Source organism: Protobothrops mucrosquamatus, unplaced genomic scaffold (genome assembly GCF_001527695.2).
Source record: "Protobothrops mucrosquamatus isolate PMUCROS unplaced genomic scaffold, P.Mucros_1.0 scaffold151, whole genome shotgun sequence".
Lineage (NCBI taxonomy): Eukaryota > Metazoa > Chordata > Lepidosauria > Squamata > Viperidae > Protobothrops > Protobothrops mucrosquamatus.
This window is the reverse complement of record NW_015386516.1, coordinates 207790-224944: the sequence shown is the minus strand read 5'-3', so window position 1 is coordinate 224944 and position 17155 is coordinate 207790. Positions and strand designations below refer to the sequence as shown.

Genomic DNA, 17155 nt, shown 5'->3' with positions numbered 1-17155 from the left:
ACCCATGTTGCAACTGTGTCAGTTTAATAGTCTAATACTATTCTTTTTATATAATAATCAACATATTTATAGGTAAAATTGGAACCAATTTCAAGTCAATATCAGATCACCACCTAATAATATTTATTTTATTTCTTTTCTAAATTCCAAACAAGTTACCCTTTAACTTTTGTTTTGTACTGACTTGAAGTGAAAATAGCAACTGCAATATTTCTACAAAGTTTGCAAAAGCATTCCAGTGGTGCTTTAGATATATGTAGAGAAGGAACAAAAGCATCAATCACTAAGAAATTGTCATCTCAAATGTCATATGCATTAGAAATGCAGAAATTGTGTACAAAGAGCCATGGTGGCGCAGTGGTTAGAATGCAGTATTGCAGGCTAACTCTGCTAACTGCCAGGAGCTCAATCCTGACTGGCTCAAGGTTGACTCAGCCTTCCATGCTTCCGAGGTCGGTAAAATGAGGACCCAGATTGTTGGGGGCAATGTGCTGACTCTGTAAACCACTTACTATAGAGAGGGCTGTAAAAGCACTGAGAAGCGATACATAAGTCTAAGCGCTATTGCTAATATAAATGTGTAACTTTCACGTTCTTTGAAAACACAAAGAAAACCAAATAGCAATAACACTTAGACTTATATGCCACCCCATAGTGTTTTACAATACTCTCTGGGTGGTTTACAGAGTCAGCATATTGCCCCCAACAATCTGGGTCCTCATTTTACCGACCTCAGAACGATGAAAGGCTGAGTCAACCTCAAGCCCTGTCAGGATTGAATTCCTGTTAATGGGGCAGAGTTAACCTGCAATACTACAGTCTAACCACTGTACCACCAGGGCTCCTAAAATAAAATATAATGCTCAATTCCATGGTTTCTACTCACCTAGGATTTCCACATCATATTTGATCTCCTGTTCCCCAGCTATGCTGGTAGCTACACACACATATTGGCCATGGTCAGTCACAGCAGCATTCAGGATCTCCAGCTTCTTCCCACTGGACACAACATGGAGGTTGTCACTTGCTGTTACAGGAACTCCATCCTTCAGCCAGGTTAACAGGGGAGGAGGGTTGCCAGCTGCATTACATTCCAATATAAGTGAACTTCCAACAACCACTTGCTTGTTTTGGATGGTTTCACTGACACCCTCAATAACTGGGGGTACTGGAAGAAAAGGGGGGGAAAGAGGATTTTTTCCCCACAAGCAAAAAAAAAAGCATTGTTACAATTGATTTTCTTCTTTCCTTAGCTTAAGGAATTTTCTTTTATGCTAAAAGTGATATATCTTCTCCATGTATCCATACACTGCAGTATGGATATCTTCTTCTAGTTAAACTGGTTTACATTGTTTAAGATTAATTTAGATATATAGATGATAGCAGTAGATGAACCAGGCTGCCAAAGTTATCAGCATCTTCAGTAAATCTTTTGATTCCTTCAAAAATGATGACAGAAGAGCAATGATGTCATTGATATAAAGTATCAAAGTCACAAATTATACATCACGATGATGTACATTGGATCAGTTTTTCCTCCCTTCTCATCTCATGTGGATGCCTATGATCACCTCTTGAGAAAGGAGGATATAAAGTATAACATGGATGACCGGGAGAGAAAAAAGAGCTCAAATGCACTTTTTTACATGAATGCTCACCAACAATGGAATTCATTCTCCAGGTGAGAAAAATGATAGAGGACAACTAGATTCTTCCTCCTCTTTCTCACCCATGTTATGTTATGACTACTGCTCACACTTAAATGTGGATCAACCATGAACCTGCTGATAGCTTAAGGCAAAAACAAAGTGCAAAATCACCAGCCAAGAGGAAACCGGAACATTTAAATCCCAAAATTGCCAAGTTACACAAATCAACTTCCAGCATTGCAACAGCACTGGAAAAAGAGGCATACAGACAAATAGCATATGGTAATATCACTTCCTACCGTAGACATCCACTTCGAATATTTTTTCAGCCATTCCAGCTTCATTGGTAGCCTGGCAGGTATATTGAGCAGAATCAGAGACTTGAGCATGAGGAATCTGGAGAAATTGTCCATGTTCCAAATAAAGGGCTTGGGGACCAGAAATAATTGGGCTTCCATCTTTATACCATGTTATTGTAGGAGCTGGAATTCCTCTGACTTCACACTCCAGCTTTAAGATGCTATGTAGCAATGCTGACACCTCAGTGGTGATATTTTCTCCTTTAATTGTAGGTGGAACTTTGTAGAAAATAAATAGAAAAACAAACAATAAGATGCAAAACTAAATATATAAAATAGCTGTTATACATACCCTATTAGCAAAGAAAACAAACAAATGGAACATTATTTGAGACACAAATGACCAGACTCAAATTATCCTACTTCGGACACATTATGAGAAGACCTAATTCCCTGTAGAAGGCTCCAGTGCGGAGGAAGTTAGTTAGCATGTCAATAAGAGATCTAAGAAAGAAAGAAACTCTCTACAATGTTAAGTGTGTTTGTGTGTGTGTGTGTGTATGCATATATATGCAATAAATGTTTATTGCATATATATGCAATAAATGTTTTATAAAGGAAAATTCTCTTCAAATATGTATATTTCAGTTCATTTCTAAACCTTTGATTCTGCTTTTGACTGATTTTGTTTAACAGTTAGTGCTGATTCTTTGCATTTTAACATTAGATATTGCTTTCCTCTTAAAATAAAGTGGTTACTAGGTTTTGGGTAGTTTTAACATTTTGTAAACTAGTCTGTGACTCCTTTTTTCAAGGGAAAGTGGGGCATATATTTCTTTAAAAATAATAAAATATTGAAAGCTAAGGACTGAAAAACAACTTTATCCTTGAAGTACAATTTAGATATTAGATCTGTGCACATTTCAAAAGTGAATTGGAAGAAGCACTTCAGTTGTGGCGCAAGCACAATACTTCTCTGCTGCTAATTAATAGAACTACAACCTTTTTCAGGATTCCAGGTGAGCCTGTAAAAAGTTGTCATTGCTTAAGAAGCTGATTCTATAAAATGACCTTTAAACAGACCCATGAAAATCTTAGAAAAGATATAGATGCTTTAACAATTGGAACAGAGATGCTGCAGATGCTACCCTCACATAATGCTCAAAATATTCTTCCAAATCAGTTTCATAATGCTTAGCTCTATAATATATGTAAGGAAAGATCTTCCAGAACATTCATATTTATTCATATTTATAGATGTCTTTGTAGATTCCAAAAATCTGGACAACCACTAGATAACAAGGTAATACCGTAATAGAACATTCTAATTACTTGCTAATGATGGTTATTCAGATTCTTGCATCTCAGTTCTGTTCAAAATATTTTAGAGTCCATCTAGCATAGGGCAACCAACTTAGCTGCAAAAATCTATATGGCTACTAGGTCACAGTTAAAAATTAGAGTTTGGATTATTGCCATATAGTGGTCATCTAGATTTCTGTAGTCTTAAACGGTAACAGTCTGTTTACTGATGGAGGATTTATAGGCTGCAAAACAAAAACTGGAGCTGCTTACAGCTAGATCTTCATGGGGATCCCAGAGTTTCATTCAATTATCTCCAATTCTCAGTAAATCAATTGAAATAAACACAGTTGTTCTAAGATTAAGGCATGGTGAATGGAAGGGAAACCAAGTTATGCGTCTTTAAAGATTTTCACTTTCAGCATGCCCATTTGGGGATTTCTGGTCTGGCCATGCTTACTTTTATCTTTGCCCCACCAACATGAAATGCTAAATTCAAGAAGTGTTGCAAATACATTCCCTCCTTAAACTGCAGGGATGTGTAAATGAGACAGAAACATGGTGCACACATCCCCAGAGAAGTCATATATCCAACTTATAAAATTATAAAATTTAGGATAGAGATTTGAGATCTTTTGATGAGCTCCAGTTGGCCAAACATGATATGGAAAGATATCATGTTTGGCCAACTGGAGCTCATCAAAAGATCTCAAATCTCTATCCTAAATTTTATAATTTTGTAAGAGCCAAGCACTATAAAAACATAGTGTACATATATAAAAGCAATTTAAATTAAAAGAAAGATGTCTTGATGGTCACTGCATTGCTAGCCATCTCAGTACATTAAAAAGAAAACAGCATTACTAAAGACTTTAAATTTCACCCAAGAAAACCAGAAGTATCACTTCAGCACCGTGATGATTTCAGTATGTTTGGAAACCCAGAATTAGAAACCCTTGCTCTTCAGGCAAATATATAGTTTCAAGTCTATAATAATGACTGTAAACTAATCATTTGCAGATGCTTATAAATGCAGCTCACAGCACACTCATATAGTGTAATAAACAAGCGCTAAATGTGACTGCTGATGGTGGAAAGGTATTCATGCTTACATACAACCTATGCTGCCAGAATGAATAAAACCCAACATGTGATGGGTTGCAAAGGTAACATACAGTAAAAATATAATTCCCAGGCATATTAAATGGCAAAGAAACCATGAATGTACTCAAATGTACGGCATATCTAGGTAAGGAGATACTTTAGCCTACTAATTTAAGTAATTTTCCAACTTCCATACCCAATTTGAACAGTCATTTATTCTGATGCAGAAAGGAAGAGATTTTTAAGAGAGATATGAGTGAAAAAGAAGTTGAGTACTTCTAAATATCTTTTGTTAATTCACATGTATTCAGGATGCTGCATTTTGTAGATATTTGAAGGGAAATTAAATGGTTTAAAGTAGCCCCATCTATTATATGACGTATAAATGCAACAGCAGAGTTTCTTGCTGTTAAACATTGAAAATGCTTCCTCTTTTATTTTCCTTGTTTGTATCTGGCCTCAGGGATGTAATAAATAAATCTGAATATGAATTTTGAAGGCAGTCAACAAAATGAAGATAACATTTGTCTGAGTCTCAGATGCAATCTCTGAATAACTATATTTGGAATTGAAGACACTGGGAAAAGTAATTGGACAGAGGTCGACCCCAAGGCCCCTAACTTGTGGGGTGCCACAAGGGTCGGTCCTCTCTCCCCTCTTGTTCAATATTTATGTGAAGCCATTGGGGGAGATCATTCGTGGCTTTGGGGTGGACTTCCATCAGTACGCTGATGATACTCAGCTGTACATTTCCACCCCAGGCCACCCCAATGATGCCCTTGACGTGATGGCCCGATGTCTGGAGGCCGTAAGGGTCTGGATGGGGAGGAACAGACTCAGGCTCAACCCTTCCAAGACCGAGTGGCTGTGGCTGCCGGCGCCNAACAAAGTAAATAACTGATTAGCCTGTTTTGATACAATTATTATTGGTGACTGTTTTCCAAAGTGTATTTTTTTAGTTCCTCCTGGGGACTGGTCTTTTTGCTAAGCTTTATGAACCTTAATGTAGCATTCAGATTAATTTTTTTCCCCAAATCTAAAACTAAAGATGACTGCACAGTGTTTGCTAATTCTGTTGTCAACATTATCTAAGACTTTGAATTAGCCAAAATGAATATTTTAGATTTCTTAACAAAACTCCTCTTTGGGATTGTGAAAAGCAAAACACCGATACGGGGAAATGTTTGGGATTTAATGAATTGTTTTCAATATCCACAGTATTCTGTAGATGCAGAGAAAATCACCAACTTGTTACAGTTGCCACAATATTTTGATTTGGAAATCTACACAACAGGGAGATTAGAAAAGGTAAGCCAAGTAAAAAGAAATGGATGAAAACTGAGCAGAACTTTTTTGACTAAAGGCTGGCCTGCCCCCCGTGGGCTCTGCAGCTAAATAAATGGCTGTTTGTACTATCACAACAATTTAAACACAGTTCTTTTGGAACAAGGGGCTGCGGTGGAGATGAGGGAACAGGAATTTGAACAAATGCATCAGAAAATACATGATTGATTGATTCTTGTTTGTTTTTGCTTTCCGTTTGCTAGCATTTGGATGCCTTATTACGACAGATCCGGGATATAGTAGAAAAGCACACAGACACTGATGTTTTGGAAGCTTGTTCTAGAACTTACCATGCCCTCTGTAATGAGGAGTTCACCATCTTTAACAGAGTAGATATTGCAAGAAGCCAGCTAATAGATGAACTAGCCGATAAATTCAACCGGCTTCTTGAAGATTTTCTGCAGGAGGTACGTATTTTCTCTCTCACTGTACAGGTCTTAACTTTTCAAGTTACTCTTTTGTCTCTTTTTGCTTTCCTCATTGCACTTTGCAAAATTTAAAAAAAGCCTGGCCCAAATAAACAGCAGGGATTGCTGTGTAGGTTTCGCCAATAAATAATACTTCACATTTTGGTTGAATATTTCTTGATATTAAAATAGAGCAGAGGCTTATCCTTTGGCTTCTTGAAATCATTGGTTTAATTGCAACTTTACAACTTGTTAAACTTAGGGCGAAGAACCTGATGAAGATGATGCATATCAGGTCTTATCAACATTAAAACGAATTTCTGCTTTTCACAAGTAAGTACAGCAATAGCTTGTCCACCTTTTGCTTGTCTTGATTTTGTTTATTTATAGATACTTTATGAGTTGTTTTATGGCACGTACATTAAAAAAAAATCCAGTCACTCAGTTTGGTTTCAGCTTCTGCCATGTCTTGGTAGGATCACTCTCCTCATTCTACCTTTAATGGGTACTGACAATAATATTAGATAGTGTGGAAAAATGACACCAGGACACTAGTATGCATTCTATATAGTTAGGTTATTTAGTCAGAATAACAAGCATGTTTATACATGCATCTATGTGGCACTCTTTAAAAGAAAATAAGTTGAGGGCAAAGGCGAATGGTCTAATGGTTAAAGTGCTGACCTAGGAACCAGGAGACCATGAGTTCTAGTCCTGCCTTAGGCATGAAAGATGGATGGGTGACTTTGGGCCAACCACCAGGAGACAGTGAATTCGTCCCACCTTAGTCAGGAAAGCCAGTTGGGTGACTTTGGGCCAATCACTGGGAGAGAGTGAGTTCTAGTCCTACCTTAGCCATGACAACCACCTGGGTGACTTTGGTCCAATCACCAGGAGACTGGGAGTTCTAGTCCCATCTAGGCACGAAAGCCGGCTGGGTGACCACCAGGAGACAGTTAGTTCTAATTCTGCCTTAGGCATGAAAGCTGGCTGGGTACTTTGGGCCAGTCCCACTCTTTCAGACCAGCTCACCTTATAGGGTTGTTGCTTTGGGGGAAATAGGAGAAAGGAATACTAGGTACGTTGAATTAGAAACAATAATAAAGTTGGGGTGAAAATCAAATCAATAAATGGCTAGAGCTTTGCATCTGAGCAGGGGGTTGGACTAGATGACCTTCAAGGTCCCTTCCAACTTTACTATTATTATTATTATTATTATTATTATTATTATTATTATTATTATTATTATTATTATTATCTCCGCTGATTGGGGCTTTGTGCTCAGATTGGAACTCTTTTGACAGTAGCGTGTAACAAAGAGTACAAAGCATGTCACAAAGGGCAATCACTCAGTTATTTGATGGCAACCGTCACTGCTTGTGCTATCAGTTCAGTACAGTGTGAGAAGAAACAGTGAATTAGAAACATTCATGGGTATTTTGTTTTGTTTTAATTTTCAGTGCACATGACCTGTCAAGGTGGGACTTGTTTAGTTGTAACTACAAGTTACTAAAAACAGGCATTGAGAATGGAGATATGCCTGAACAGGTTAGTATATGTATATATTGCTTTAAAAGGACAATATAAAGTAATAGCAAGCTGAGAGCGGTAATGCCTGAGGAACAGACTCAGGCTCAACCCTTCCAAGACCGAGTGGCTGTGGCTGCCGGCGCCTCGGCATAGTCAGCTGACTCCGTCGCTGACTATAGGGGGCGAAACTTTGGCTCCCTCGGAGAGGGTACGCAATCTGGGTGTCCTCCTGGATCCACGGCTGACACTGGAAGACCAGTTGGCGGCCGTGGCCAGGGGGGCGTTTTATCAGGTACGCCTGATCTACCAGTTGCGGCCTTTTCTGGACCGGGACGCCTTGCGCACAGTCACCCATGCTCTTGTCACCTCCCGCCTGGACTACTGCAATGCTCTCTACATGGGGCTCCCCTTGAGGAGCACTNGGCCTTCTCGGTGGGAGCTCCCACCCTATGGAACGAACTACCCCCAGAGATCAGGGTGATCCCGGATCTCCCTTCCTTCCGCCGCGCCCTCAAGACATGGCTATTTAAGCTGGCAGGACTGGCCTAAGGGGTATTTTTAGTTGGGTTTTAAAATAATTTTTAAAATAACAAAGGCCAAATTAATATTTCCTTTTAATTACGTTTTAATGGTAGTATTTTTGTACTTTTGTATTTGTTTTTATTAGGCTGTTAGCCGCCCTGAGTCCGCAAGGAGAAGGGCGGGGTAAAAATATAATAAATGAAATGAAATGAAATGAAATACAATCTCATTCAAGTTTACTTCTATTTTTAAGTGCTATAACATATGGCCAGCTTGCATTATATAGACTTTCCCCCCAGCAAATTATTTCCCATTTTGTTCTCTGTCTTTCATTTCTCCATACTTCATACACCATGGCAGCTGTGGCCTATCCTTCAGTATTCTGGCAATCCATTACTGGTCTCTTATTTCAATGACTATACAAGATTCAAAATGTTCTGCCTAGGTTCTGTCATAGCCAAACAACAGGTACAGTGCATTTCTGCTATTCTCTTCTGCCAGCCTTTCTTTCTCAGGTTATGCTCACTAATTATGGCCTGGGGATCTGCCAATCCACTTTAATCTGTCATTAATCACCAAAGGAAGATAAAGCTGTGCCTTCAGTAAAACTCAACCTGGAAAAGAACACAGGAAATGGGGATTCAGACTAAGAGAAATAGATTCAATCATCTTTCAAGTCCACTTGTAATTTCCATGAAGTAATTCCAATAAATCTCTTACATTTCAATTTGAACAGGTAACCTACAACACTTTTTTCAAATTTTGATTATATTATTGCATTTATAAATCCAGTGAATCCATCTCAATTGTCTTCACAGGGAATTATTCAGTTATTCAGTAATAACTTCTGTTTCCAGTAAAGAGTTAAAGTTCAAGCACTTTACAGGTCCATAAATCAAATATTTATTTTAAAGAATCCCTCTTGTGCTCTAGTAATCTGCCCTCAAGATTTTGTTTTACAACTGATATTTAAATAAGACAGCTTTCCCACACAAGGATCTTTCTATTCACTCTTTCAAAAAGAAAAATTAATTCTTTCCATTTAAATATTTTAATCTCTTAGTTCCTCAGCTTTTTGCAAGGTAAGCAAAAATCAATAAAATTCTCAAATGTTTCTAAATAATTCCAGAAATAACTTAAATAATCAAAAAGAAGCACTTATCCGTACCTGAAGAAAGTCTCTCTTTAACTGAAGAATAAATTGTAACCCCCAAAATATATTAGAAATTAGAAAGGCCAGTACTATGTCCATAAATTTAGATTACAACACAGTTGCAAATGTGATGGAAGACCTACACCTTCCTGTCACTCATTTCCACAGCTGACTAGAGAAACCTTTATTTCTGCAACTTGGTCATGAAGAGGACAGTCCAGAACACAAATGGGTTAATATCAAATTTCCACCTTAAATCCAGGGGGGGGGGGAGAGCCCCTTTCAATAACTGGGAGTGAAACAAACTACTGAAGAAGGGATAAAATCAACTCTGAGAAGTCCATTTTTGAATTTCCAACTTCAAATTTTCCCAGTGAAGAAAATACAATGGGTTCTAAGTCTAAAGATCTATTATAGCAATAGAGCCTCTGGTATAATAATTAGCATTTTCATTGATAAATGTATTTTTGTTTTAAGCATTATTTCTTATAGTGATCAACGTTATAGTTTCTACAATTAAAAAAATGTAAAGTTACAAATGAATGAATGAATAAATGTTTTAAGCTGAAGGAACATTTTGATTTACTTTTTAAGGGAACACAAGAAATTGAGTACAGGGGCCTGTGTCATATTTATTATCAACACAACTTAAAAAGATGTGCAATATATTTTTCTAATAACTTACTGTGGATTATGAGTTTGAGTTCCTTAAACTGTTTGCCTGCAGAATTGGTTGCACTGCATTGGTAGCGTCCTTTGTCAACTCTTCGAGTACTCTTTATTTGAAGAATTTGCCCTTTGTCCAAAACCTCAATATTAGGGTCACCTAAAAAGAGGGGCCTGTGGGGGGGGAAATACCTTAAAATGGCATCAATTTAATAAAATGTTTGTAAATAAAGCTTTGGAAATATAACATACTGACAGGTACACTACAAAGTAAAATAATATCAAAATTTACGCTGTGAGAAATCCTGAGCAATCCATTTTTTGGAAATGGATATACAAGGATTCTTTCAATTTCATTAACAATTCATCTAGAAAATGATCATTAGTGGGGAAAATAAGAAGCTAACATAGTTCCAAGACTTTTGGTCTTTATATGAATTTCTTTTTACTTAAATTAATTTTTAAGTTATAGTCGAATAAAAGCATATTGATTTGACTATATCGATAGGAAGCAAGCTTCTCATTTTTTGTCTATAAGTCATGTTAGAATGGTTTAAGAATTAGCACTTACTTGCCATCTTTGGACCACCTGATGATAGGAAAAGGAGACCCACTGACTCTGCATTCTAAAATTGCCTGTTGGCTGAGGATGACTGAAAATTCATTGGATTCAGCATCTCCTATAATGGGTGGGACTAGAGGAAAAAGACAGCAAGCGACAACAAGGGACAATAATTAAATAGGAAGTCCTATTAAAATACTGCAAAGTGCTTTTAAGAAACGAAAAGTGAAAGTTAATCCTGGAAATATGTTCACTCTTCCTTCCTTTTCGCATGCGAAATACGTATTAAATACAGCTTATAGTATCCATATTAACACTTCACTGTGGGAACCTGTGCAATATAAATCTATTTTTAATCTAGGTTGACATTTGAATAATAACAGTTTTGGGATTAATTGCAATGAGGAGTTTATACTGGTTGTTTAAAAGTGAGCCACAGCATCATTAATTAAGGGAATGAACTGGAGCAGTGAACCAGGCAAAGTGGCTCATAGACCTGGACTATTTTTAAAGTTTTAGGATTGATTAAAAAATAGAGCATTAAATAATCTAAAACCCTCAATAAAGCTACTTCAGGTTCCATATCATTTCAAATATCCAGGGTTAAAAGCTATAGAAAGCAAGTACAAATAATCTGAAGTCCTGATTAATTCTCTTAGGCTTAATGTGTTGTTGTGTTGCTCTCTTGTCCTTTTAATGGGTCCATATCACATCAAAATAATAATGCAAAATAATAAGGTTAGTCAGTTATTTATAATATATTTTAAGGACCCTATGAGAGCTAATTTACTACTGAGTACTTCATGCTTGCATTACATACCTAAGCAGATACTGGTAAAATGCCAAAGGCATTTCCTATTTAATTTCATATCATAATCATAGCTAAGAGTACCAACCTTGCACATCTACAGTGAAAAATTTCTCTGAACTCCCAGCTATACTGGTGGCTTTACATGAATACTGGCCAGCATCATCAGTTGCAACTTTAAGAAGTTTCAACAACTTTCCATTTTCCAAAATTTGCAAAGTACTTCCCTTCAGAACCTGAAAAGATTCAGCAATAATTGAAGTTATATCTGCTAAATATACCAATTAATTGTCTGTGCTTAATTAGACAAGTTTTATAGCATACCTTGCAACCAGGAGTAATAACAGAAGCTAAATAACTTAATTCCTACTTAGGAAATTACCATAAACTTCTGGGATTTGACAGGATGGATTATTCTAGGGAAGCTTCAATGAATGAAGAAAAGAGTTGTCTAATTCAGTACCTCTTGTATTGCTCTTTTAATGGGTTAAGTATGAAGGCAGCAGTCTTGAAGAGACTATTACTGTTTGGAATAACCCCTCTGATCCCTTCAACCTATTCTTGGATATCAAAATGAGTTTAGGAAAACGTCCATTAATGCAGATGATTAGTAGAAGTTGGAATCAAGATCCACTCTTGATGTACTTGAATTTTATTTTGCCTACAGCTATTTATGAAAAAAAAATCATTTTTTGGCTGCAAAGCCTACAACTCTGATGGAATGTATTTTTATAGTGCTTCAGTCAGATAGGGTTATGGGAAGTACAGAGGACAAATGTTATTTTCAGTATCATTCCTACATGAGATTGCATGGAAATAATAATCCACTCATATGAAACTGAGTCTGGTTTTGTTCATACATGTTTGAAATGCTGCCAGCCTCAAAACATATCAAAGACTAACAAAATATTCATAATTTTTATATCATGCTTTCAGTATAATTTTATTTTTAATCTAAGAAAAGAACTGATAACCTCTTGGTGTACCTGCACATCATCTTTATACCAAGTGATGACTGGAAAAGGATCACCAGATACCTCACAGAACAGACCTATAGGCTTATTGATGGCCACAGATGCATTGGTCACCTTGTCCTGATCTTTGATTTCAGGTGGAACTGCAATCAAATAAGTAAATATTTAAACAAAGTCAATTATTTGTATCATTGATTTTATTTCAATATTCTCAGTCCTTTTAGTTATTTGGCTTTTACATGTGCAAGTTCAAATTAGTTCGTTTCTAATTTTTATTCTAACACAGCTAATGTCAATATTTTAGTATGCCTTAATTACCAGTTTCTAAAACTTAGAATGAAGTAACATTAACTCCTAGCAAAAGGGTTAGTTTACCATAAACTTTCAGACTGTAGTTTATTTCTGTGTTTCCAGCTTCATTGATTGCGGTGCAGATATATTCTCCACTGTTGTATGGTGTGGCGGAAGCAATGACCAGCAAAGTTCCATCTTCCAAAATTGAAAGCCCAGGTTCATTGCCCGTAAGCTCCCTATTGTTATGTAGCCATTTTATCACAGGTTTTGGGGTACCTATATTATAAAACAAAGGGTTCTAAATGTTCCACTTATTTTGAAGTTCAGAAGAATAGATTGCATTTCAGAATAAAGTTTTTGGTAGTTTTTAACAACATATGCACCCTATTCAAGAGCCTCTGAACTGGGGCAGACCCCCCTCCCCCAAAACTCCCCCCCCAATCCTATCCTTTGCCATTGTTTCCATGGCTGAAGTAGTAGATAGAACTTTCTGCAAATTCTCTCGACATTCTCCATTATATTTGTTATTTAAACAAGTAGCACTCATTATTAGCAGAGGCAGCAGGATATCTCCTTCTTTTATACTCCAAGATGTTTTTCTTTATCCTGCTATCACCACAAAGGGTCCATAGTATCCTGGTGAATGTTTGAATACTCTGTAATAGGGCAGTCATATCAAGATCAGGCAGACCTTATAGGCTCACTTATTACTTATGTATGCCTGAACTTGAGCATGCATCTAAACAAATTTTATTCTCTATGTAAAACTTTCCACACTCATATAGACAGACACAACTTTCCCCTTAGTCACAAAGAAAGCTCCATGTAGCCATAATCTTACATACTAATACACACATGCAGATGCATAGACGAGATGTGTTCAAGAGGCTCCAAAGAACTGGCTTTTGCCTTTATTTATCCTTATTTGATTTAGACCTGCCTTTCTGCTCAGTAAGCAGATTGACTGACAAGCCTCATAACTCCCTATCACCTCCCATGAAATGTGCTAAAATAGTCCCCTTTTCAAAAGAGAAAACTGAGTTTGTTTACCCATCTTTCAGGAGGCAAAAAAGGAACCCTCAGATGTCCTTTTCCCTAAGCCAGAGGTCCCCAACCTTTTGAGCACCAGAAACTGGTTCCATGGAAAGGGGGTTTTCCATGGACCGGAGGGGGTGTGGTTTCATGTACTGCCTGCATCCTGCGGATGGGGCTTTGCTTGTTTGTGTAGTTTCTGGAATGCCATGGCCCAGTGCTGGTCCACGGACCAGGGGTTGGGAACCTCTGCCCTAAGCAAAGGAAGGCAAAAAACCCACCTCTTGCAGCCTGCTAGCCAAATAAAATGAACAATTCCAACATTATATACTTCCTCAAGGTTTGTCAAAATAGTTCAAATGCTCAAGATGGATTGATGTCATTAATACATCAGTTTATTTCAGGTAGCACCATATGGGAAACGTTTTCAAGAAGACAATAGTGCAGCTGTTACATATACTAAAGTGTACATTTTACCGCTATAGCAAACTGGCTATTAACACAGCAAGTCAGCTTTAAAGTATTGGAAAAATATCAAACTTTGGTGGTGCGATCCAAAGTTTGGCTTCTGCCTGCAGGGTAGTATTAATCTACTATTTAAATAATAATAATGCTAACACTACCATCCCAGCCAAACGTTTATTATAAAAGATGGAAAGCATGATTCTTCCCCCGCTCCCATCCCAGAGACTGGGGAACTGCTGGTTATCCAATTCAAAGTACTGGTTATTACCTATCAAATCCTGTATGGCATAGGGCCTGGGTAGCAGAGAAGCCACTTATCTCTCCAACTGTTTCTGCCTGTTTAGTATGTTCCAACAGCATGGGTGTGCTCCAGGTCCCATTGTCATCTTGTAGGACCTAGGAAGCATGCCTTCTCTATTATAGCCCCACCATCTAGAACAGTATTCCCCCCCCTCAGAGATAAGGAAGCTCTCTCTCTTGGGGTTCCAGAAAGCTTTGAAAATCTGGTTTCAAGGTTTTGAAGTTGGCCTGGAGTTGATGTTTATATTTGTTCAATGGTTCCTGTTTTTGTCATTGTTGTTGTTTATGCTGCCTGTTAGATTACTTTATTCTGAGTGATTTAGTCTCTATGGGTCAGTGTTTTCAGCTGTTTTATGTTTTCCCAACTTTGTACACCATCTAAAGCAGAGGTCCCCAACCTTTTGGACACCAAGGCCCGGTTCCGTGGAGAGAGTTTTTCCGCAGACCGGAGGGTGCATGATTTTGGATGCTGCCTGCATTGTGCAGATGGGGCTTTGCTTGTTTGTGCAGACCGGTTGCTGGCATGCTGCAGCCCGGTACTGGTCCACAGACTAGGGGGTTGGGGACCCCTGATCTAAAGTCTATTAAAGTTGGGTATTTAATAAATTTAATTAAACAAGAAATAATAGAATCATCAGGTTACAAAAGTCAACATGGAATCCCCCAAAATGGAAAACCTCCTCTCAGCAATTTATGATGCTTTGTACCTTTGATTGGGCATGGGAAGGCAATTTGTTCTTTTGCTACTCTTTCTTGAAATGGAGAGTTGTATGGTGGATCAAGTGCTCCAACAGTTGGAGGTTCTAATACAAAATGAACAGAATATGAACTTTATTTATACTTATTGGGTAGGTTTCCTAAATTCCAATTTATAAACCTTTGAAATTCTCAAAATTGCATATATTTATATACATACATACATACATACATACATACATACATACATACATACATACATATATAAAAAAAACTTTTAACTATTAAAATTTCATTATATATTATATATTATGCATTACATTTTTGTTTACTTGGTTCAGAGGCTTCATGGCATGCTAAGGAAACTCTAAGTACAAATATCAAGAAGAGACTGAAGCAGCATCAGATAAGTTGTAATTCACTGTTATATTCCTCAATATATTTAGAGATATATTAAGAATATCCCAACAAATTGGATTTGTACCTTTCAGTTACAATCTACTGATTATCAAATCAGAGAAGCAATGGTATCCCTCTATTGTTCCTATCAATGTCAGATTTAGATATCTGAACTTCCTTTCCTACTAAAGTGAAATGTTACACATCTTTAATATCTGCCATGATTTTACCCTTACTGACATCAAAAACAAAGTCTTTTTCCCAATAAAACATATCTAGCTTTATATATGATGTTGGCCATCCTTCTCTTCTCCCACAACCACCCACACAATTTGCTTCAGGGCGTTATAAAAGCTTCCATTGAAACTTGGGAATTTGGAGAAAGCAACTGAGGATAGATAGCATTAGGTAAAGTGATAGTCTGACTGTATAAAATTGCCTAATATCAACAGTTCATCTTCCAAGAAAGATACCTCTTATTTACTAGCTCAGTTAACTGCTTTAATGCAGAACTGTAAATTTTCTTATATTCTACAAACAATTGTGTTGAGTTCTAGGAAACATTAACTTCTGTTACCTTTAACCTTATGTTGTCAATTTCCTTTTACTTTATTTATGTTTCATGAATGTTTTTTTTAGAATACAGAATGGAGGAGAAATTAACATTAATAAAAATCAAATACACTGACTTCAGGGGTAGTTGACAATTTAAAAATGCAATTAAATTGCCATAACTAAAAAATTCCAAAACAGAGTTAACATACTGGTTGAAAAGGAATCTCTGTTATATCTGACTGTATACACATGTGCAGTAGGTTATTCTCCCTTAAGGTTATATGTATGTGTTTGAATACTTTTAGTAAAAAACCCTTATAATTCAATTATTTACTGTAAGTGAAAATATAACTTCTTTTAAAAAATGATAATTCTTCTTATGCACTTTTCACTATACTGTTAACATTACCTTGAACTTGGATCATTATCTTAGCTTCATCATGGCCAGCAATGTTACTTGCCATGCATTTATAGATCCCAGCATCCGAAAGCACAACTTTGATGATACTCAGTGTTCCATCTAGAGAAGCAGCATACTGTCTGTTGTCTATCAAAATGGATTGTTGATCTTTAAGCCAAGTAATTCTTGGAGATGGGATTCCTTGAGCATTGCAATGTATATCAACTCTATTATTAACTTTTGCTTTAATCACTCGAGGCCCATGTTGTATCTTTGGAGGAACTAAGTAATTAATAATAATTAATTAATTTAATACAGAAAGATTTTAGAAGATCATTCAGCAAAACATAAAGAACACAACATAGCATTTGCCCTTATGTATTTAAAGATATTTGCATACTCAATGCAATCTTTCAAAATAACCTACATAATTCTTTTTTCAATACAATACAATACAAGCCACTCAGAGCCACTTGATAGTGAGGTGGACAGCATATACCGTATATACTCGAGTATAAGCCGAGTTTTTCAGCCCATTTTTTGAGCTGAAAAATGCCCCCCTCGGCTTATACTCGAGTCAATATTTTTCCCCAGTTCTTTATGGACTTACAATATCCGAGCACCGTTTAAAGGGACGCCGAAGGCAGACGGTGCCCAACTGCACGCCTTTCCCCCTTGGCGGGGTGGTCTTTTG

At 37.0% G+C, this 17155-nt stretch overlaps 1 protein-coding gene and 1 long non-coding RNA gene across 2 annotated transcripts in view; one reads left to right on the top strand and one right to left on the bottom strand.

Annotated features, from left to right (window-relative positions):
• The window catches only part of HMCN1 (hemicentin 1), a 231135-nt gene that overhangs the window by 103675 nt on the left and 110305 nt on the right, over positions 1-17155 (bottom strand). Inside the window, exons 24-32 of the mRNA XM_015813311.1 lie at positions 16471-16743; positions 15119-15214; positions 12696-12890; positions 12333-12463; positions 11435-11582; positions 10548-10671; positions 9996-10150; positions 1949-2227; positions 887-1168 (exon numbers count right to left, since the gene is read on the bottom strand). Coding sequence (XP_015668797.1) covers positions 887-1168; positions 1949-2227; positions 9996-10150; positions 10548-10671; positions 11435-11582; positions 12333-12463; positions 12696-12890; positions 15119-15214; positions 16471-16743 — 1683 coding nt within the window. The remainder of the gene's footprint in view (positions 1-886; positions 1169-1948; positions 2228-9995; positions 10151-10547; positions 10672-11434; positions 11583-12332; positions 12464-12695; positions 12891-15118; positions 15215-16470; positions 16744-17155) is intronic.
• LOC107285156 lies at positions 5579-6432 on the top strand. The gene is made up of 3 exons (XR_001548828.1): positions 5579-5662; positions 5902-6105; positions 6368-6432. It is a non-coding gene; the product is annotated as an uncharacterized LOC107285156 (long non-coding RNA).